Source organism: Alexandromys fortis, unplaced genomic scaffold (assembly GCF_014885135.2).
Source record: "Alexandromys fortis isolate MF-2015 unplaced genomic scaffold, M_Fortis_MF-2015_v1.1 scaffold_52, whole genome shotgun sequence".
NCBI classification, from domain to species: Eukaryota; Metazoa; Chordata; class Mammalia; order Rodentia; family Cricetidae; genus Alexandromys; species Alexandromys fortis.
In genome coordinates, this window is record NW_026067929.1 from 10,479,942 (window position 1) to 10,503,740 (window position 23,799).

Consider the following 23,799-nt stretch of genomic DNA (forward strand, 5'->3'; position numbering starts at 1 on the left):
GCATTATATAGTATCTATGAATCAATTTTAACTTATGTATGTGTGTGTGTACATGTGCACACATGTGTACATTCACTACAAACTGAACCCAGGGCCTGTGCACGTAAGCACACCTTTACCACTAAGTCATACACCCATCCCAAAATTGAAGTGATCACTCTTTTAAAAGGCTAACTTGAAAACTGTATTGCAAGCATAAATAAATTGAGTTTATAACTTGAAAACTAAGTATGATTTCAATAAATTAGCCAATAGGACTGAAGAGATTTGTTTAGGTATTATAAAATAACACATCAAAAGAGTATTTCTGAAGATTTATTGAAGCAGTAACAAGTTGGTCAGGTATTTACTGGGGAAAAAAGCAGTTTTAAGGATATTCAAAAATACTTTAAAAAGTATTCTAGCACAAGATTTCTTCGTAAACTAGATTGTGTTGTAAACCTCTAAATCTTTAGGGTGTCGGTTGTTAGAAACTGGGGCTGATTTCTATCTCCAATCTATCTTGCGCTCCTAGAAAACTGCAGCAAAGGCACTTGGAAGCTGTTTCCTGAAGATGCGAATTCCTGTCTTCTTGCTGGTGCTGCGCTGTGGCACGGAGTGCGTGCAGGTTTTACTCAAGGTCATCGTGATGCTGAGAGGTTTCATTGATCACCTGCTCAAAAAAGAAGTAAGTAAGACACAGCCCTAAAGAGGCAGCATTTACTGAGCAGGCGGGGGACTATGCTGACTCTTCATAGCTCGGGTTTCTAGGGAGATGTATAGGCAAGATTTTCTCCTGCAAGTAATAGAATTATCCAGTGAAAGGTTCTGACACACAAAAGGATAGTTGAAAACTTCCTTTAGGAAATTTGCTGTAGCAATCCTAAGCAGAAAGCTCAAAAGCAACAAAACATATTAAAATGTATTAAATAAAATGCTTTTTATATTTTTTTGTGAAGTTGAGCTTTCATAATTATATTTAATTGTAACCATTTCTTTCCTAGCATAAAGAGGTAAAAAGACACTAATTGACCATATGCAAGTCCTTGTACTATGTCACTGAGAGAGAAGTGTATGTCCAATATCTAAGCATCCCTGATATTCACTGATGTCATTAGGTAAAGCCCTTTAATGCAATACTTTCATCTAGAAAGTACCTTACGGATGTTTTACTCTCATTTCAAATTACAAACTTTAGAGTGCAGGAAGCTTACTGCTGTGTCTAAGGACCAAACAATCAGGGCCTATTCTTCCGTGGGCCTAGGGACCTCTCAAGGTAGCTGCCTGCATCTGGTGTATATGCTTGCTGACTTCAAGGGGGATCAATGCATATTTGAAATGGCTCTATGTTTATAAATTATCCTTTTATTTTTTTTCCCTTTCCCATATTGTATCTAAAAGGTACCAACCTGTCCATCTCTGGTTTCAACCGTCTTAATCAGGAGGGTTCTTTTTGAGTGGGTGTCCACCAGAGGGAGAGACTCCAGATTAGTTTCTGAATAAAAAAAAAAGAAGAAGATAAAAATGAAAAATTTTTAAAAATTGCCATTTTATCCAAAGTATTATGACTTTATATTTGCAGTTGTTTAAAGTACTACTAGTACATAATTTTACAAAGCATTATCTGTTTGAATACATAGTACCTAAGGAGGGAGCAATCTGGGATCTACACTTAGTGTGTAGAGTTTGAAAGCTAGGGGATTAGGGCAGGAGTATAGCTCAGTGGGAAAGCACCTGCCTGGCTCAAGGCCCTGGGTTTGATCTTCAACAATAATGTAAACTATAATATAAGAGGAAATGGGTCCTGTACTAAATGGTCAAGACTGAAAACATAGACATATAAATAACATTAAATGGCCTCAGCCATTGTATGTATTTAGGAATACATAGCTATTCATACATAGCTATATTTAGGAATACATAGCTAGCTAGCTAGATGGTAGGTAGATATGCATATATATGTGTATATGTATGTATATACAATGGCAATTAAACAAAAAGAAGCCATGAACTTAAAAGACAGCAGTGTGTGTCAGGGGTGGTACATGGGAGGTTTAGAGGCAGGAAAGGGAAGGGGAAATGATGTAGTTATACCATAACCTCAAAAAATTTAGAAAATAAAATGATATATGCATATATTTATAAAAAGGGAAGTCATGGATATTTCATAGAATTTTCTCTGTTCAGTATCACTAAAAAGGGGATGCTGTGCTACTGAGTGATTGGTTGTAACCTTGAAATCACATGCTTACCTCTCAGGTTCAGGGAAGAAAGGTTTGGAAGAGGCAGAGAAATCCTGTAAAAAGAGAAGAAACATTTTTATTATTCTATTTTAGACAAAGCACTTTGACAAGACGAAACAAGTTTACACACTTCTTGCTTTCATCCTCTAGAAAATCTGTTGTTGTTAGGGATCTGATTCAGAAACATCTACCTATGGTTGGTCTCATCAGCACATTTAAAATACTGCAAGCATTTTCTTCCCAGGGAATTATAGAGGGGGAGGTATTGGCTTTGGCGTGGTAGAAAGTTCAAATCCTGGCTCTGTTATTAATTAGCTCTGACTACAACAAATTAGTCTCCTTGAACCTCAAGTTCCTCATCTCTAAAAAGTGTAGCTACCTTGAGGAAATGGTCTTAGGGTTAACTGAGATGGACCTAGAGAGGCTTTAACGACTTAATTTCTCTGCAAGCAAGTCGGCATCTCTACCTGCTCTCCTCGCCTTCCAGCAGCTTCCTGTAGGTGGCAATCTCAATGTCGAGCGCCATCTTAACATTGAGCAGGTCTTGGTATTCACGAAGGTGACGAGCCATCTCTTCCTTCATGTTCTGAATCTCATCCTGCAGGCGGCCAATAGTGTCCTGGTAGTTAGCAGCTTCAAGGGAGAAATTCTCTTCCATCTCACGCATCTGGCGTTCCAGGGATTCATTCTGCAGGAAGGAAGAAGGACTTCTGGTGTGATTTCCCAACTCCAACTGTCCCCAGAACATTTATAAACCACATACAGTCGTCTTAATGGAACCAATGCCTGCTAGTTTCCAACAGAGAAGACAAGCCCGGAGTCCCACGTTTGTTTCGTTGAGATAAAATTTCTACGTGGATAAATTACGGAATACTTACAAGACTCCTTGTCTTGGTCTCCAGAGTGCTGGGGTTACAGGAGTATACTCCTGTGCCTGACTCTAAAATATTTCTTATTATAGTCAATAAATATATGTAAGCTAAGACTTTCAAGATACCCATTGAATAATTCTTAAAACTGTCTTTGTATATAATTATGTGCATATATATGAGACTGTATATATTATATACATTTATATATTTTATGTGTAGCCAAAAATATAAATTATCATATATTTAATTTGTCTATACTGTTAACCTAGTCAACAGAACGGGGCTGAGCTCATTGTCCTCTTCCTTTTGCTGCTGGGTACTCACCGTTCCTTTAAGGGCATCCACCTCGCAGGTGAGGGACTGCACCTGTCTGCGGTACTCATTGGACTCCTGCTTTGCCTGGCGCAGAGCGTCGTTGTTCCGGTTGGCAGCCTCAGAGAGGTCAGCAAACTGTCAGGAAGAAATCAGAAATGGCGACTGCTCACTCCCAAGACTCTTCACCCTCCTAGGAGAGTCATCTTCATCTGACTCAGTATTTCCTAGGACATGTCTAAATGTCTGTTTGGAAGGTCGGGGAGAGAGGAGTGGCCACCGGTGCTGCGGTTGGCAGCGAGGTGTTCTTTGAGGCAGAGTGGAAGACAATGAGCGGGCAGAGTGTCTGCCGCACTAAAGGAAGCATCGTGAGCGGCAGGAGCACGGAAACAACAGAGCCAGCTTCTGGGGAAAATGTGGGGATACTGATGGACTTGGAGGTAGATGTTTGCGAGCAAGAGGCTTTTCTATTGTCCCAGCACTCGGGCTCCTTCCATACCTTGGACTTGTACCATTCCTCTGCCTCCTGGAGGTTCTTGGCAGCCACACTTTCATACTGCTGGCGGACATCACGCAGGGCAGCGGTGAGGTCAGGCTTGGAAACATCCACATCAATCTGGACATGCTGTTCCTGAATCTGGGCCTGGAGCTCCTGGATCTCCTGAGGAAATAAGAGTCGGAGAGGGGTCAGGTATGGACAACGTGGGTGCAACTCGGCCTTGCTGCATCGCTGAAAGTGACGTCACTTACTTCATCATGCAGTTTCTTCAAAAAGGCGATCTCCTCTTGCAAGGATTCCACTTTACGTTCAAGATCAAGACGTGCCAGAGAAGCATTGTCAACATCCTGTTTTAAAAAGAGAAAAGATGATGTGGGGGCACTAAAGTCTATTCTCTATTTTATCTATTTATATTAATGCCTTTTCATTTTATGTTAATGAATATGGGTGTTTTGTCTATGTGTATGTAAATACACCACGTGTGTAGTGCCCATTAAAGCCAGAAGAGGGCTTCATATCCCCTGGAACTGGCGTTAAGAGCAACTCAGTGGGTGCCAGGAATGGAACTTCAGGTCCCCTAGAAGAGTAGCGAGTGCTCTTTACCACTGACCCATCTCTACAGACCCTTATTTGTTTGTTTGTTTAGTCATTTATTTAAAAACCCATCTGCCTTACTATAGAAAAGGTGCTGAAAATTTCATGGTTTTGATAAATTTACAAATTATTTAGTGTCACATTCCAATACACATTCTTAGCTATAAAAATGAATTGAATGTCATTCTGTTGCATTGAAGGTAACTAGTAGACAATTTAAAAGTAAATACATATGTGTGCACATGACATGGTATGGTGAACTCTATTGAGTCCACATTTCTATGTGTAAAATTTCATTATCAATTTTAAGCCTGAAAAAATCAGTGTCACTGCACTTAGGTTTTTTCAAATTTTGTGATGATTGTATTTGATCCAATTCTACTACTCCATGTATGCCTGAGAACATGTAATATAAGAATGCAAACTTCAAAAAGAAAAGCTTAAAGTGTGATGTGGGACAAGTGAAGAGATGACTGGTTAGGTGTTAGCAAGCTGGTCTCTCAGAGGATCTGAGCTTGGGTTCCAGCACCCACATCTAACAGCTCACAAAGGCTTTTAAAGCCAGCTTCAGCGGATCAGATGCCCTCTTCTGGTGTTACCTGCACAAATGTGGTGCACACTCACACAAACATACGCACACAAACATCTCTCAAATCCTGAGTTCAAGAGATTTGACATATATGCAGACTCTTTTTGTTTCTCCTGTGTAAGCCTTCTGATGCTTATCTCTGGGATCCAGAGCAAGTGCTCAGTTATCTGGCATCCAGGTTCCCAGGCTAGACTCACATTAAGTAGCAATTCGTTGATCACATTCAGGTCATCATGCATTTGCAGAGACAAGCTCATCAGGCAAGAAGGATAAGAAGTGATTTAATCCTGATAGATATTGTTTTTGCCTTCTCTGAATTTTTTGAAATGCCCCCTGTAGGGTATTTCTATCTTTCTCAGCCATTATTGTTATGAATTCAGTGACGCTGCTGTTTTAGGATGCTAGGGCAAAACACAACTAGACTGTGTGTAGACTTCTTTACAGAGATCTTGCCGGGCGGTGGTGGAGCACACCTTTAACCATAGCACTCGGGAGGCAGAGGCAGGAGGATCTCTGTAAGTTCAAGGTCAACCTGGTCTACAAGAGCTAGTTCCTGGACAGGTTCCAAGGTTCCAAAGCTACAGAGAAACCCTGTCTCGAAAAACAAAAAGAAAAAAAAAAAACAAAAACAAAAAAGGGGGGGAAGAAAAGACTTTGCAATCTTGCTATGGATAGTTTGATAGTTTGCTTTCCTTGAAGGGAATGTGAGGATCCTTATGGTCCTTCTCTTGCAAACAATTGTATTTATAGCTTCACAGTTCTAAAATGTTGAGTTATGCTATCATCCTCAAAGAAAATGAAAATTAACAAAAATGAAATAAGAACTTGAATAGTAGTAGCATTCATTTCTGCCTTTCACTAAGTCCTCAAAAAGATATAAATGATGTTGGACTAACCTTTTTTGAAAAAGTCCAATGAAATGTACCTTTTATTTAAGTGAATGAAGTCCATAAAGAAGAAACCCAATGCTTTGCATAAAACATTCCTTGGGTGATGACCATGTACCCTCAATGACTAAAATGAGCCACATATTCTTGTACTGTCGCTACATATCCAAATATCTCTCACTTTCAATATGCTACCCGAGAGCATGCGTCTGGAGAGCTTTGTAACCGATTCTAATGAGCCTTCTCAGGGACAAGACGGTTCTGGCCATCTTTCTGCTTTGGCATGCTAAGGAACCACCTAACTTTGGAAAAAAAAACAAACAAAAATTACTCGGTCATATAGAACTCCACTCTTCAGGCTAGGATTTATTTGTGGAAGGTGCTAATAAGTCTACAAACCCATAAAGCGGGGTCTTTCCAAATGTAGAGGATTGTAGCTTTAGGAACTTTGTACACCAGCCACATACTTCACAAGCTCGGGCCCGACATTAGATAGGGGATGTTAGCAAATACTTGTGTCCAGTTGGAATTGTGGCTACATCATTACATATTCAATAAGAATGTAGCCTGTTGCAAAGCTGCTCTGGGAACACAAAGGATCCTATTATTTCTGTCCAGAGCCACCACATTTACCAGGACGGTCGGTATCTGCATTCCATAGTGAAGCCCATAGAAACTCTTAATACCCTGCAGCAGCGGGCACAGACGGGGCTTCCTTTCACCCGTGTTAGATTACAAAAATGGTTGTGCAAGGACACTTTGGCTAGCTTTCATGCAGTACCGAACTCCGAAGGAAGAAAGGGAACTTGGCTTAATTCCAATTAAACTTTCTCATCCTCCGAAGTATTCTACATTTCAAACATGAGGGTGCAACTGTGCTTTGTGTGACCTTGTGGAAGCTAGCCAACCGACTTTCCCAACCACAATTTAATCAAACTGTAACCGTTCAAAATCAGAATGTCAATGTGTTTCAAAAAAAAAATGTTTTGGGGGAAGAAAAATCTGGAAACGAAGCAAAACACACACACACAAAACCAACCAAGAACAAAAAAACTTCATGTTGTAAGGGCTGGCCTAAACAGTGGAGTTTTTCGATCTGTGGACTTTCTTCCACCAGGGCGCTTTACACGCAGTCGTGAAGTTTTGCAAACTTTAAATCCTGGGTGAAGTAACTTTTAGAACTGCCAGTGCTTTGGGAGGGTGGGGCTGCTGTCTGCAGGTGAATGTCTACAAACCTGTCTGAAGGACTGCAGGGTGCTCTCGGCTTCCTCTCTCTGGAGCATCTCCTCCTGCAATCTGAACCAGTAATACATTTAGTAGGGTGGAACAGGGAAATCGCCAGGGGAGGGGCGGCCACACCCAACCGCCAAGCCTCAAGGCCAGAGCAGCTGTGACACCTCCACCCACACCAGCGACAGCGACTTTGTTAAGCACGCAGCCCTCTGCAGGTGTTAGCTGGAGTTGGGGCACAGCCTGAAAAGACAATCACGGCGGAGACATTTCCCTAGACCTGCAAGAGGAACCCCAGGCCCAGCATCCCAGTTGCCTCTGCCATCTCTTTGTTTTAGATCCTTCACACCTATCTTCCCCTCCTGTCTGGTAACTGAAAGCCCACCAGAAGAAGCTAGCAAACTTTTTTAAAGTCCAGGGGAAGAGCTCGAGTGGAGCTCGAAGGGAAATGTTCACTGCAAAGTTTAGGTTCAGGGCGGGGCCGCTTCCTCTGCTGCTATCTTGCAGACAACCACAGCCCCGCCACATCCCCAAGGGCGTGGCAGCCCTCTAACGGAGCCCAGGACTCCCCTCCCTCCCACAGCCCCACTACTCTCGTGGATCAGGCCTTACTTCTCTCGCAGCCGCATGATGTCCTCAGCCAGGTTGTCACGCTCCACCTCGACACGGGCCTTGTCGTTGGTGAGCTGGTCCACCTGCCGGCGCAGCTCCCGCATCTCCTCCTCATACAGGTCGCCCAGGCGCGACTTGCCCTGGCCCTTGAGCTGCTCAAGCTCGGCCAGCAGAATTTTGTTCTGCTGCTCCAGGAAGCGCACTTTGTCGATGTAGTTGGCGAAGCGGTCATTCAGCTCCTGCAGTTCCACCTTCTCGTTGGTGCGAGTGTTCTTGAACTCGGTGTTGATGGCGTCTGCCAGCGAGAAGTCCACCGAGTCTTGCAGCAGCCGCACGCCGGGCATGCTGCTCCGCAGGCGCACCGCAGAGGACCTGGTCACATAGGCGCCACCAGGGGATGAGGAATAGAGGCTGCGGCTGGTACTGGGGCGTAGCGAGCTGCCCAGGCTGTAGGTGCGGGTGGACGTGGTCACATAGCTCCGGTTGGAACTCGGCCGGCTCGAAGTGCCCGGGCCACCGAACATCCTGCGGTAGGAGGACGAGGACACGGACCTGGTGGACATGGTTTCGAGGGCGAAGGTGGACTCGGCTTGCTGCTGCTGCAAGTGTGGGAGCGCTGTTGTCTCTGGGGTCCGAGCAAGAGTGGCAGAGGACCGGACCCCGCCAAGGGCGCTGCTTTTATAACACTGTTAGGAAAGAGGGTCCCCTCCCACTGCCATCCTAGACGCTGGGCGTGCCAACCAATGGGGACCCGGAGAGAAGTGAGGAAGGCGGGAGGGGGAAGAGGGGGGGCTAGGGGGTGTCCCTCGAGTCTTCTTTCAGAGCTGTCGGGATCGGACACATCCCGTTACTTTTTTACAGGGCTAGGACTTTCAGGGGCTTTCCACATGATCACCCTAAACTCCCGGCTCCCTAGGTTCTAAGAAAGGAGGGATCGCGGGATGGATGTAGGGGGGAGGGGAACTCCGGAAAGTTGAGCAAAGTGGTCCCTGGCACTGCGCCAAAGGGGCGTGGGACTAGGCGCGCCGGTGGGAGGGGCGCGGTCGCAGAGCTGCGGTCTTCTGGGACAGGGTGGGTGGGGAGACCTGTGAGTGGAGGAGCGGGAAGAGCTAGCAAAGTCTGTCCTGCAGATCTGAAGGCGGGGAAAGAGAAACAAAGAGAGCCTGAGATTGGGGCCACGTAGTGGAGAAGCCCTCAGCCCACCATGCCAGACTCAAGGACAGACACTCGGATCCTTTGCAGAGGGCTGGTTTGTTTTGGGTGGTCATATCCCGGGATTTAACGGACTCAGTCCAACTCCAGAGGGCCAGGATCCACTGCCTCCTGACTAAAGCCCAAGGGACAGGGGTGGGGTCGCTGAGTCAATGGTGGTGACTCACGAATCCCTGAGGGTGAGATCGTCTAGCGGTTCAGGAAAAACCGTTAGTTGAGATTGACTCAAAAATCTGAGAGCGCCAAGCTCATTGTCCTAAGTTTCAAACCAACTCTGAGCGTAACCGCTCTTTTGATTGTTGTCATGGAGACACCAGAATGTGGTGAGTTCTCCTTAGGAAGAAACTTCTGAGAGCCACAGAACACATCCCACCCCACCCCACCCAGGTCGCAAATGCACTTCAGCAAGGCTTTTCTTGCTAAGTTCCCTCCCGCGTTCCCCTCCCTTCTTTTCTTCCTGCATAAAACCACACCCTAACTTCTGGGTGAAAGAGGAAACCACGTTGGTAGTTTCAAAAAACAAGCTCAATGACCACGGCCTTTTCTGAAAGTGGAATTCATTAAAAGATAACCCGAGCCAGACAAGAATTCGTTAGCTATCGTTAAAAACAAACAAACAAAGGAAAAACAGAACAAAAATCCCGTCCAATTTGATGAATGCGTTCAAAAGAAAGGCAGTTATGTAACTCAAGTGATGGCTGAAGAAAGAGATTTGTGTTGTTTTTTAGGGCAGCGATGCAGTTGGAGAAGATTCTAGAGACTCGTCTGGACAATGTCACAGATCCTTTTTTCCCCCACAAGAATTTGTAAAATATCACTTGAAATGGAGATGCAACTGTCCACAGAACAAAAGGTCCAGGCGCTGTTAGATCCAGCGAAGGTCACCATTCAAAGGAAAACCAACTGTCCAGCTCAAGGCTACTGTTTCACTGTTAACAACCAGACAGGACCAAGGAGGGGTCTCGGTTCTCCAGGGGAGACGGAGCTTCCAGGAAAGGGGAGTCAGGCCCCTTGTAATTAAGCAGAAGAAAGAAAAAAAAAAAACGATCAATCCCAGTTGCTTTGGGGAGTTCTCTGAGTGGGTATTTATGGAGTACTGAAAGAATTACAAAAGAGCTGGGGAGAGGGTCCAGTTGTGAACAGACAAGAAAAAGGCTTGGGCTATATATTTGCTTTTGTTTTTCTTTGGGGCAGAGAATAGCCACAGCTTACCTGGCAATTAAGAAAAAATGGCTTAGAGACGCTTGGAGTTCTGCTAGCTTCTTTGTATGAGGTTCTTTGAAGCAATAGTGTGTTTACCTCATCTCACTCAGTTCTGGGGATCTTCTCTGCCAGCAGGACCCTCTGGGGCCCAGTTCTCCCGCTGTGGCTTTCTTTTTTTCTCTCTTTCAATGAGAGGCTGTGAGTCCTTCCCAGAGAGCATTCCTGGGGTTAGCCTGTGCCTCACGTTACCATCCTGTGCACTGAGAGCCTTTTATTCAAGCCACTGTTCAGCAAATGTCACCATTGTGAGTTTGCTTGGAATGGCTCAGGGTGAGAAAAGTGATTTCCCTGTGGGGCCAAGGGAGCACAGCCCTTCCTCCTACATGGCATGTTGATTCCCCAGGCAGTGCAGTGGCTTTGTCAGTGGACTCTAGCAGAATGAGTCACTGTGGAAAATGAGGACTGGATTCTGGTGTGGTGTGGCAGTGTGCCATGTGGGCGCCCACAGCAAATTCCTCAGGTTGTGTGTGATGAGTTCTTCAGTACGCCCTGGTCTCCTTCATCACCTGAAGGGTATCCTTTCTCTCTGGCCGGTTTCCCTTCTGTAGTCTCAGGAAGGTCTATGAATATCCTCCTTCTGCTGTTGATAAGTCTGCTGATATCTCTAGAATAGATGGAACTGTGTGTTTATTTACAAACATGCACTGTTTGATTTATTCTTCAATTTAGAAGTTTTTAGAAGGCAGAGAAATGAATTGAAAACTACTATAATTCATTCATGGAGAAGTCATGAGACTTGGGAAAGAATTCGTTTCACTATACACTCATACACACACACGGGGAGGGGTCTCACACAGCACTTTACCCAGCAGGTGATATTGGCAGAAGGTGGAAACCAGTATGTTGGGATAAATGACCTCACCATCACTCACTGTGTACTTACTTTTGAAAGTAAACAGTCCATGATAGCTTCCTCAGTTTTCATATTTCTTTTTAATTGCCTTGAAAGTCTATCTCAGGTATTTTTAATTGCTTGGCTTATGTGTGATGCAAGTTTGAATATAAATAAGTGAACGGTCATGTGAGCTGTAGGCCAGGCAAACACGATCACGTGTGAAGTACACAGTGATTTGGGAATTTGCAAGCTTTGGCCATGTCAGTTGAACCGGGTGACTTGAGTTGACAGACCAGCCAGCCGTGCGCACAGGAGCTTAGTGGCCTATGGAGGCTCTGCGAAAGCTGCCTACAGGAAGTCATGTCATGAGGACCGCAGCTGGCAGAACCTGTGGGTGAACACTAGGAATGAGAGGGCAGGTAAAATGAGGCATAGTGACGCAAACCTGTAGTTCTACTACCCGAATGGTGGAGGCAGGAAGAGGAGGAGTTTAAGTCTTTTTTTTCCTGCATAACTCTTTCAAGGACAGCCTAGGATGCCTTGACACCCTCTTCTCCATCTAAACAAGCAAAATACTCACAGGGGCATAAATATCATATAGCATCCTATAAACATGCATAGCTTTTATGAATCAAAATTAAAATCAAAGAGGCTAAAAACAAGACAAAACCTAAGTCCCCATCATGTAGATAATAAGTAATACAAGAGTTTTCATTTTTATGCTTACTGGATGGGAGGTATTGTATGCACATTGAGCATCCATCAAGTTATACTTGACCCTCCTTTCAGTGGCTTTTCTGCTTGATTTCATGGGTATAGTTATCATAATATCAACCAATTCAATTCATGAATAACATTTAGGCATTTGTTGTGTCCTAGAAATCAAGTAGGCAGAGTAATTACTTACTATCTTGCTGGGTGCCAGACTCTTAGAGGGATTTGGCACAGGCGTACAACAGGTGCTTTGTCTCTAAACGCAGTCGATAACGGTTGGGATTTGTTTGCTCCTTTGCTCTAAATGCAAACTTTACTTAGGAGTTAAACATTTTCACCTAAATGCTGCCCTGCTCCTTCGGTAGTCTGCTAAGCAACATTAGACCCAGCTCATCTCATGCCCTAAAAACCACCATCCACAGCAGTTTCCCCAGGTTCACTTTGTGGAGCACTTCAGTGAGGAAACAGGACTGGAGACTTTGTCGTTGCCATTTCTTTACTTTGACATCTCTTAGGTCTAATGGGACAGGTGTCCCACTGATACCTGCAGCCACCTGTCTCTCATGTTGCTGTCACCCAAGTTCAGGTGTTTGAGTCCTTCTGTACCTCCTTCCTGTGATACTACAGCGGGCTTCGGCTTCATCTAGATATTCAGCTTCTACCAGTGCATCTGTCTTGGGTCTTAATTCCTTTTCTTATAATCCCTTTTCTTAAAGATTTTGTTTTTAAAATTCCAAGATGACCTAAAGAGGATTGATTACTAATCCCTTTGCTAGGATATGGGTGCTATGAGATGAAAGCTCACATTCACTCTTTTCTTACTGCTCTGTTTTTGGGGTTTGTTTGTTTTGTTGTTTTTGCTTTTGAAGACAGGATTTTGGATTTCTCTGTGCAGCAGTCTTAGCTGTCCTGGGACTAGCTTTGTAGACCAGGCTGGCCTCGAACTCATAGAGATTCACTTGCCTTTGGGATTAAGTGTGTGCACCACCACTGCCTGGCTCACTCTTCTGTTTTCAGTGGCTGGAGGAGAACATTTGTTGAGTCTGTGAATAAAAGGAATAAAGGGAGGGAGACTAACATTCAGTGACTCAGTATGCTCATCACTTTCGATGTGATGGAACTCAAACTTTATGGGAAGTTGTGATCTATATATTTTATTAATTTATTCAAAATATACGTATTGAATATTTAGCCATTGCTAGACACGCTGCCACAAACTGGAGAAGAAGCGTGTGGTCCATATCTTCTTGCAGCATTATATGAAGTCTGTGTGAGTATGTGCATGGTACAACAGAGACAATACTCAAAGGAAAAAAATCCTAAAAAGCTGTAATAAAGACCATGATACACACAAATTAAAAGATTATTCGTATTTGCTTTCTCCACTGTATCCCATGCTTCTTAGTAGAGTGAGGTAAGTCAGAAACTTTTCCTACCTTTAGGGAAGAGTTAAGAAGCCAGAAGAAATCTGGTGCTTCTGAGGAATACCAAGAAGCTCAGAGTTGCTGGATTGTGAGGCAGAGGTAGAGGGAAGAGAACTGGAAGCTAACATGGGGCCATGCGTTGGAAGACCAAATGCCATGGAGAGGAGTTGGTAATTGATGCAGTGGGCAGTAGAATTCCTTGTGGTTTCTGAGGAGAAAGACATGCTTGTTGCTGCATCTTAAGGGGTTTCTGTGGCATGCTGTTGAGGATGAATTGGGCAGACTGCTTGAGAGCTGTTTGTAGTAGATCAAAGAAACCCAAGTGAAGGCAAGGCTTAGAGACTAGATAGAGGCAGAGAAAGACAGAAGCAAACGCACCTCTGGGCTTTCCGGACAGGGTAATCAAGAGAATGAGTATATTCTAGGCAGAACAATTTAGGCAGGAAATTAATTTGAGGGAAATGATTATTCATTAAGGTCTGTCATCAAGAAGAGCATTCGCTACTCTAGTCAATGTAGATTAAAATCTCGTAAAGGAAGCCTGGGTTAAAACCGGTCTCGCTGAACATAGTGGACAATGAGGACTACTGAGACCTCAAGAACAATGGCAATGGGTTTTTGATCCTACTGTACCTATTGGTTTCGTGGGAGCCTAGGCAGTTTCGTGGATGCTCACCTTACTAGACCTGGATGGAGGTGGGTGGTCCTTGGACTTCCCACAGGGCAGGGAACCCTGATTGCTATTTGGGCTGACGAGGGAGGGGGACTTGATTGGGGCAGGGGGAGGGAAAGGGGAGGCAGCGGTGGGGAAGAGACAGAAATCTTTAATAAATAAATTAATTAATTAATTAATTTAAAAAAATCTCGTAAAGGTGAAGCAGAGCTATTTTAACTCTACGTTATTTCTTACCCACTCACAGGAATAGTTCATGCTAGTTGTCTTTTACTTCCCCTCGTCGGCTTTCAGTGTGTTTGGTTTCCATAGCTACAATGATAAAACCATGGGTGTCTTTGGTATCTCCACACTTCTTAGAAGAATAGAGAACAAAAAACTCCAAGATCTTCCTCTAGAGATGTCTTTCAACTTTGGGAAGGAAAAGCAGATAGCTATTCATAGAATTATCTATAAAGTCTAACTTCTTAATCATCTTGTTACAATCTACAGAAGAGGAAAGAAGGTGGACGTGGGTAGAAGGAATGAAACTATTAGTTGACGTGCAGAAGGGAAACCTAGTGTAGAAACCAAAACAGTCCCAGCAAATGTTACTTGGGGAAGCACAGCTAGCTTCTGTGAATTTGTCCACTTATTGAAGGGGATAAAAGAAGAGATAGAAAAGAAAGAAGATTGGGGATCAAAAATCTCTGCCATCCCAGTTATAAAATCGAGATGCCATTTAAAAGAGCCCTAAATAAAAGTGTTGTAATATGGTTGCTTATTGAGACCATTTTAACAAAACTGTTACATATTTGTTCAATGGCTTATAATGTTGTTTCATCACTTTTTAAAAGATTAGGGAAGGGCTAGAAGTTAGTATCTCCAAGGTCAAGTGGCCTTGACCGCAAGGCAGGGCTGGTACAGGCTGTATCACCCCAAAAAAAGCCACCCTGAGAAGTTAACAGGCAGCCTAGAGACCTGGTTCGCTTGCTTCTCCTGCAACAACAAGAAGTTTTGTGATGTAAAAATGGACTGTGCTCGCAACACTGGAGTCATCTTCTGTACGGATGCCTAGAGGAGTTGAGACAGCCATCACGTGTCTGTCAGAACCAGCAATTGGACAGATGCCTTCGAGAAAGCCAATCAGTAGCAATATCAAGGACCTGTCCCTTAGCAGACCCTCACCTGGGTACCAGTTTAGAGACATTCCAGGGCTTCCGGATGTGGGTCTGGGGCTGTGACAGCCCTCTCTCTGAGGGTATGGAATGGCTGTGAGTGGGTCCTGGCTGTGGTAGTCTTCTCTGTGTGTTTGTGGAGTAGATGTGTGTGTGTATGTGTGTGTGTGTGTGTGAATGCAAATATGGCTGTAATGGTGGCCCAGGTTGCTCATAGATGGGGTGGAGGTGAGGAGAGCCATGCTGCCCTGAGTAGCCTCAAACTTCAGGACCTTATGCCTTAAATAACTCTTCAAGTTGCTCCCTTCTTCTGCCCCCAGCCCTGCCCCCAAGATTTAGGTTTCTGATTCCTCTGGTGACAGTTTCCTGACATTTCTGGCAAGGAATAGCTGTGGGACCTGCACTCTCCTCAGCGGCCTCACCAGCACATTGGCTTTAGGGAACTGGACTTCCTGGTCTCCCCACCTCCTTGTGCTTGTGGTCTGGGAGTCAAGGCTACTGATTGCCCTGGTTATTTGGTTGGGCTTTGTCGAGGAGTCCGTTTTCATCTTCATTTCCACTTGTAGAAAAGATAGGGGCTGGACTGGGGACAACTGTCATTCACAAGTCTGTAAATAAAGCAGTCAGTGTGGGGAAAAAAAAGGGTGTGTGGTGGGGGGAAGCATGTAACCTTAGAAATTTTGCCAATTACCTTGGCATCCTGGGAAATTGCTAATTTGTGGAGGTCATGTAGTTCTCAAGTGGTGAGAGGTTACTATTATTATTGTCCCTAAAAATGTAAGAAATCAGGTAATAAAATGGAATTGTTTTGTAGCACAGTTTCTTATATGGAGTTGAAAGCATTCTTGTTACTTTTCCTTACTTTTGATGGTTTCATACAGACATGCCCTGTTTTGGGGTTATATTAACACACCCATTGCCCTCTGCTACAACCTCTTTTTTTTTCCTCTGAACCCCTTCTAATTCTAACCCCAGTGACTACAACATGAAAGAAAATCAAACCCTCCCCTCCAGTGACAACTAGCAGTTCTCGGTTCCTTAGAAAGAGATGGGCCTTCATGGGCACCTCCTCTGTCCACAATGAAATGGTGAAGGGAAGGAGCTTATGCAGATAACCATGGCTGCCTCATGTTCATGACTGCAATAGCCATGTCATGTGTGAGCAATAGCTTCTCATGGCGTTCTTCTCTGTCGTCCCACTGTTAATTCTTTCTACTTCCTCTTCTGTGATGCTCCCGAGCTTTAGGGAACACAGATGTCCCATTTGGGGGCTGTGCCTCGACAGCTGTTGAATTTCAGCACTTTGTATGTGAGTTCTGCATTAACTGTCATTCTTTGCAAAAGGGACTTTTTCTGCTCTAGATTCAGAGGGACACTAGCCTATGGCTATAAGTACAAATATTTAGAAGACAACTTGTCAATATATCCTCTTAGGGATACAACAGTACTACTCCCACCTCCTTCAGCCAATAAGATCTCAGCCTTTTGGCCAGGCCTATAATACCAGGTGTGTCTTCCCTTCCTATGGAGCAGGTGTCACAAAACTGTTGGTTGTCCACCGAGCAGCAGTGCCGCCATCACACCAGTCCGCACGCCTTGCTTGCTGTGTCTGTGCTCTTGCCCCATAAAGTGATGCTACTGCTGATGAGCTTCCTCCCTAATGGCCTTCATGTCACCTTTGTGGCAGGACGAACGCTACTCAGCAGGGAGGCAATGGTTCTGGAGTCCTTTTGGCTTTCTTAGCATAGTGTCTATCTCTTTGCATTCCCCCGCCACCCTGCTCCCCTCTGATGAAGCAACAGGACTCATTTTAGTTCAGAGAATGCTGTGGCTTTAGCGAGTCATCCCTGAATTATGGACATCTTAAGGGGTTTCTATGTACATCTCATTTTCTACTTTTGACTCAACGTGTTAGAATGAGCTGATAGTCATGTCACTTGATTCCTGCATACCATTAAATGAATAAAAACATTAGTCCATGTTTGTTAATAGAAATGGGACAGAGTTTGCTCTTGTATTGCTTCTACAAGCAAGAACACTCCTGTTGTTTTACCCACTTTCTATTAGTATGAATGGAGGGGGAAAGTTTTTTTTTTAACATTTTAGTCCTTTGGGCTATTAATATTGCACAAGCCAAGAATAATGCAAGAGTTGCATAAATGAAAGGAAGCTCAAGAAGTCCAAGGACAGTCAGGAGTTTTCAAGGCCAAACCAAAGTGTTCCTGATAAAACATGTAGGCTTGCTATCCAGTTTTCAATTTTTTTTCTCATTTATCTTGTTGCTTTTACATACCAGGTTTTCCCCAAAGAATGCTTATAAACATTTGCTTCATTTAAAAAATAGAGCATGCTTAAGGTATTGGGCATGTGGGAGGGACAGAAGCAGCAGGACAAGGTGAAATCCTAAAGCAATCATGGCATGATTACTCACAGATTGCGTTGTTCCGAGAGAACCAGACACCATACCCCGCTGATGTGTTTTGAGTACTTACATGTTCCAGGGTCCCTGACGGCTGCTAAAGACAGAGAAACGTTCTTAGATACTGTGTCTTCTACTTCCCCCATTTCTATGAAATAATTGGTCTCTAAGGCTTGCATAATGATGTGGTCACATTGAGATCCAAGTGAATTTCCTCAGAAAGTCAGAAGACCCTGGGGAAGCAACATTGACTTTTACTCTCCAAATCCATGGAAATGTAAACTTTACTGTTTTGTTCTCCCTTGCAAACTACAGTGTGAGTCTTAGTTGCTGGGTTACTCGCTCAAACACAGGCTCCAGACTGCAGCCAGGGAAGTGCAGTTAGCAATTAAGCGAAGGAAATGACTAGTGGCTTTGAAAGCCAACATACTGTCCCGTTCTTCACGTAGCGAAGCATCTCTGTTACCCAGACAACTTTTGTCACTAAGGAAGTACTTGTGACTCATCCTCACACAGAGTGACTTATTTAAACATCTGAGTGTTCACTAACCTTACCATTATGACTCTCTTTTCTTTTCTTTGGGCTAAGGCAGAAAAAAAAAAAAACTACATCAGGATGGCTTATTACTCACTGGCTGACCTATATGTTACAATGCAGTAAGCTCATGGTGATCGGAATAAAAGGTCAGTGGTTCTTGCAATATGTGACTGTGTTAATGTTGTTGCTGGAAACCCATTTCCTAGCAAGAGATAAGATAATATTTCTCATCAATTATTTTGTACTGAATGCAATAAGCTATTTAAAATTGTAGTCATACTTATGATAATTAGAATGCACAATTGTTTTATAGCATAGCATAAAGTGCCTTAATTTCTTCCACAGAGATGAAAAATGAAATTAAAAATCTCTCCTGGGGGGGCTGGAGAGATGGCTCAGTGGTTAAGAGCACCGCCTGCTCTTCCAAAGGTCCTGAGTTCAATTCCCAGCAACCACATGGTGGCTCACAACCATCTGTAATGAGATCTGGTGCCCTCTTCTGGCCTGCAGGCAGAGTACTGAGAATACTGTATACATAATAAATAAATCAATCCTAAAAAAAAACTCTCCTGGGAGGTGTCTAGAGGTGATAATTACACAAAGAAATGAAAAGGATAATACTATTTCGGACTCTCCAGAATTTAATCTACCTACTTGATCTCATAGATGTTACTTATTGACCATTGAGAATTTTTTCCTATGAAAAATAGTAGAGAAGTTGTAAATATTTAATAGAACAGATCTTCGATAATATATCTGGATTCTTACAAGGAAAAAAATCTTACCATTGACAGCTACAGCATGCAAAAGCCAAGAATATGAGCTGTCTTTTGAGCTCCCTTCAAGAATCTTCTGGCGTGGGCTTGGGCTTTGCTGGGAGCATGTGGTACCAAACTGCAGCGTGGCTGGGGGTGGGGGACTCACCTGACCACTGTTACCTATTAGAACTGACTTTAGGAACCAAGCTGTAAGATGCCGAAATCTCGACAGCATCATTCTAGCATGCATCGTGGTGCTCTCCCTGTAACTCTCCTGCTTCTAATTTGGTGGCTGGAAAAGCTTGAAAGAGGCAATGTGTCATGCTAAACATTTCTCTTTTTCTTCCAGATAGACGCTTCCAATGGGAAGCCAAGTCATGTGGTTGATACATGTCTGAGTCTTGCCATCTGAAGCATTTTCTGGAGGGAAGCTATGAAAAGAACCCTTTGGAGGAGGTTCTAGTGCAGTGGTTCTCGAGGAGTGGTACCCCGACAGTCAACATCAGCATCTCCTGGCAATTTGTTAGAAACAGTCTCCATCCCAAATCTGGGTGGGGCAGTGCTCTGTGTTTTTAGAAGAATCAGTGTGATTCTGAGAACCTTGATCGCAGTGAATCATTGGTATTTGTGGGCATAGAGGGGATGACTTATGCAGTGGTTGGAGGCTGAGGGAAGTTGGTCAGGTTTTGCTTATGAAGTGGGGAGGAAATGATAAAAAGCAGGCTTTGGGTGGGTGGCACAGTGCGTGTCTGCAACCCCAGCACTTGAGTGAGAGGTAAAGGCAGAAAAACCAGGAGTTCAAAGCCCACCTCCGCTACATAGTGGATACATAGTCAGCCTGGAATTAGATACCCACCTTCTGTGTGCGTGTGTGTGTGTGTGTTTCATGAATTATTAGGTTAGGGTGTGGGTATGCATGCATGTATGCACATATGTGTGGAGGCCAGAGACTGCCCTCAGATGTGTGCCTCTTTGACTCTCAACTTATGCTCTTCGAGACAGATTCTTTCACTGACCATGGAATCTGCTGATGCAGCTAGACAGGGTAGCCAGCAAGTGCCAACAATCTTTCAGTCTTAGGCCTCTCACTTCCAACACTGGGATTTCAGGAAAACACAGCTCTACCTAACATTTTATGCTGCTTTTAGGTATCTGAACTCAGGTCTTTAGGCTTGCTAGGCAAGCAGCTAATTTTCCGTCTCGCAAGGCAAGCAGTTAACGAACTGTGCCATTTCCTCAACCCCAAAACCCTGTCTCAAAAATATAAAGTGTAGGGGCTGGAGAGATGGCTCAGTGGTTAAGAGCATTGCCTGCTCTTCCAAAGGTCCAGAGTTCAATTCCCAGCAACCACATGGTGGCTCACAACCATCTGTAAAGAGGCCTGNACACACACACACACACACACACACACACACACACACACACACACACACACAGAGAAAATTGTATACACAATAAATAAATAAATAAAGTGTATTTTTAAAGGCATTAATATTATGAATTCAAAATAGTAAATAATTAATAAAAAGTCTGACCTTTAATTTGTTGACTGGCTGCTTGTGTATGACTTGCAGAGGGGCAACTGAGATGAGTAGGTTAATATATCATATACTATGACACGGTTCTGAAGTTCTAGAATAATTGTTCTATTAAGAAAAAGCACTCCACCAGGTCCTGGTGGTGCACACCTTTGATCCCAGCATTTTGGAGGCGGAGGTAGGTGGATCTCTGTGAGTTTGAGGTCAGCCTGGTCTACAGAGCACTCTTCAGGACAGCCAAGACTACACAGAGAAATCCTGTCTAAAAATAAGTAAGTAAATAAATAAATAAAACACCCCCAAAACCAAACCAAAAACCCAACCCGAAAGGCATTCCTTTCCATATTAGGACAGAAATTTAACTCAGCTTTATAAAATCCTATACTATTCTTATATTTTGCTGACTTAGCCAACTCCATCTGTCTACAGACGCCAGTTTCTACATCTGAAGACCATATGCATGGCCACTGTCCATGACTTATCTCATTGGAATGGGACAACGGATCTGGTGTGTGTGAGAGACACTGTGAAGTATTGTGGGTAACAAGAAATGAAAACCATAAAGATTGAGAAAGATTTAAATAAACTCTGATGTTGAGGGAATTTCTAGAAATTGACACAGAAAATTACCTGCTTATTAAAAAATTCCCCTGTGGTCAGGGAAATATATGACTTATTCCTGGAAATAAAATATGACTTTAGAATTTTGTTTAACCATGTATTACTTAATCTTTTAACTGTAACTTTACGAACGTTCAATTTTCACTTTACATTAGTGAAAAATTGCATTAGTGAAAGTTACTTACAGAATCATTGTGAAAATAAAGTTAGATAACCACGAGAAGGCAGTTTTGAAAACACAGACATTACCATTTCTAGATATTATTCTTGTGATCTGAGTGATTTGCTGTGTGGGTTGAAAAAGGTTCATGAATGTTGACATAATGACATCATCCAGGAGCTGGGACTAAGGATGCTCATCAGCAGATTTTATTATTACAAAGATTATCTGTGTTTATTTATGAACTAACTCAGCTTCAGGGGAATGCTTCAGTTTTGTTATGAAGTGACGAGGGGCAGGAGGGAAATACCCACAGAAACAGCTGACCTGAGCTTATAGGAACTCAATAATTCTAGACTGACAGCTGGGGAAGCTGCATAGGCCCAAACTAGGCCCTCTGAATGTGGGTGACAATTGTGTGGCTTGGGCTGTCTGTGGAGTCACTGGCAGTGGGACCAGAATTTATCCCTAGTGCTTGAACTGGCTTTTTGGAGTCCATTTCCTATGGAGAGATACCTTGCTCTGCCTAGATAAAGGGAAAAGGGCCTTGGTCCTGCCTCAAAGTAATGAGTCAGGTGTTGTTAACTCCCATGGAAGCCATGGGAGTGGGAAGAGGAGACTGAGAGGGAACTGGGATTGATATGTGAAATGAGAAAAGATTGTTTTAATAAGCAAACAAAAAATAAATAAAAAAGTATAGGGTTCTCAAAAAGTACTGTAAACAAATATGGAAAAGAAAACTAGATATTTATAGAAAAGTCTGTTTCATTTCATCACTTTGCAAAAATTATGTGTGAAAATCAGTTTGTTAAACAAGGAGAAGGAGAACATGGACATAAAGTCTGCTCATTTTCCCAAAGGACCTTCTACGTTGAAGCAGCAAAGGAGTAGATGGCAATATTTGTCTCAGAAAATGGAATACCTTGTGCATCAAAAAACATATCAAGCCTAAGTGGAAAAATGATGAAGTGGAGATTGTTTTTAATATGTGAATAACCATGTGAAAAAGATGAAAATAAAATGTCATGATTGGATAGGAAATACATATTATTCAGGCAAGGAAAGGGCAAATATTACAAGTAATTGACAAAATAAAAGAATTTCATGTGGATGATCAATGAATAAGCATCCCTGATACCAATAAAAACAAAGTGAACAAAACATGACTTGTCATCTTTTAGCCTGAAAAAGAATGCGTTTGTTTAAAAAGATATGGAAGACAACAGGTCCCTGGCAGTGCTGGTAGAACTGGGGTTCTTCCCTTTCTGGAAATCAGTCTGGTTACCAGTTTAGGAAATCTTTTTTTTTTACATAGTCTCCCCAAAAGTATCTGATGAGACTAACAGAAAGCTTAGAATGTTAATCATCAGGAAAGTGCATTTATACTGATTTTTGTACAGAGAAAATTTCCTAAGTATTGAGTACTAAAAAAAAGGAACATATATTTTTTGTTTTTACGAACCATTGAAACAAGGTGAAAAAACACACTGAGAACATGTGAAATTCATGGTCATGAGAGAGCAAGGCACAATCAAGTTTACAGAAGATGTTTTTATCCTTCACAACAGGCAGTAAATATAACTCGTAAAAGCTGGTGTGTCTAATGAAGTGCAGAGCCAATAATGATAAAATGTGAAAAGGTTGAGACTGTGTGTGTGTGTGTGTGTGTGTGTGTGTGTGTGTGTATTATGCACAGGATTCTGATTTGGGTAAAAGATAATTAGTGCAAATTAAGGAGAAACATGATAATGTCGGCCACAGCTTCTCACATCTCCTTTTCTCTTCATATATGTTTCCCTATGTTCTAAACGACGTGCAGTGGAATGAGTGTTTTATCACTAACTAAATGGAGAGAGATTGGGCAAATGAGAGACTCTGGAACTCAGATTGAGCTTCTTCCATTCTGGGCATTTCCAATGTGTGCTCACAAGCCCCTTTAGGAGACTTTCTAAAAATCTGGATATAGTTAATGATATTAAGTATTTGCATTTTCAACACCGTTACCTTTGCAAGGATGTATAGGCATTGTTCTTTCTGTGGCTCTCTTCCCACCCTGTTCTAGGATTCCTTTTCAACTGAAGGGAGTGCAGAAAGCTGCGCCCTGCAGATTCCTGACATTCCTTCCCAACCAGAGTCATCTTGAGCTGCTAGTGTGAAATTCTTCCTCAAAATACACTCTACCCCTCCTCCTTGTTATAGGGTGGCAGTCATATTTTTTCATAGCTACCCTCATATCACTTTCCTTCTTTAAAACTTTGACCAAATAAATCTGTCAACCTGGTGAACATCAATTCATGTGGCATTGATCAAATCACATTTTCTTCTTTTATTTCTTTTTCTTTTCTTACAGTGCTATGGATCAAACCCAGGGTCTTGCATAGGTCACCAAAACACTGTACCACTAACCTCACCAACCATCATTCTTTTACATTTTTTATATGTCTTTACTATTGATACCACCATCACTGTTACTGCTGCTCTTCCCTTTTGAGACAAAGTCTTATAGCCTAGGCTGGCTTGAATCACGCTATGTAGCCTATGCTTCATGGTCATCCACCTGCCTGAGCTGGCAGAGTGCTGGGATTACAGGTTTGCATTGCCACACTAACTAATACTCAGCCTTTTCTCTTTCTAAAAATCACATAGTTTAAAAAGTTAAAAAGACCAATA

At 43.0% G+C, this 23,799-nt stretch overlaps 1 protein-coding gene across 1 annotated transcript; it reads right to left on the minus strand.

Moving 5' to 3' along the window:
* Window positions 1–302: 302 nt before the first annotated feature.
* Vim (vimentin) lies at window positions 303–8,482 on the minus strand. The gene is made up of 9 exons (XM_050144788.1): window positions 7,818–8,482; window positions 7,211–7,271; window positions 4,157–4,252; window positions 3,906–4,067; window positions 3,419–3,544; window positions 2,690–2,910; window positions 2,232–2,275; window positions 1,389–1,474; window positions 303–652 (listed from the first exon to the last, which is right to left on the minus strand). The coding sequence occupies exons 1-9, from the start codon at window positions 8,378–8,380 to the stop codon at window positions 611–613; spliced, it is 1,401 nt and encodes a 466-aa protein (XP_050000745.1). The 5' UTR covers window positions 8,381–8,482; the 3' UTR covers window positions 303–610.
* Between the last annotated feature and the right edge of the window lie 15,317 nt (window positions 8,483–23,799).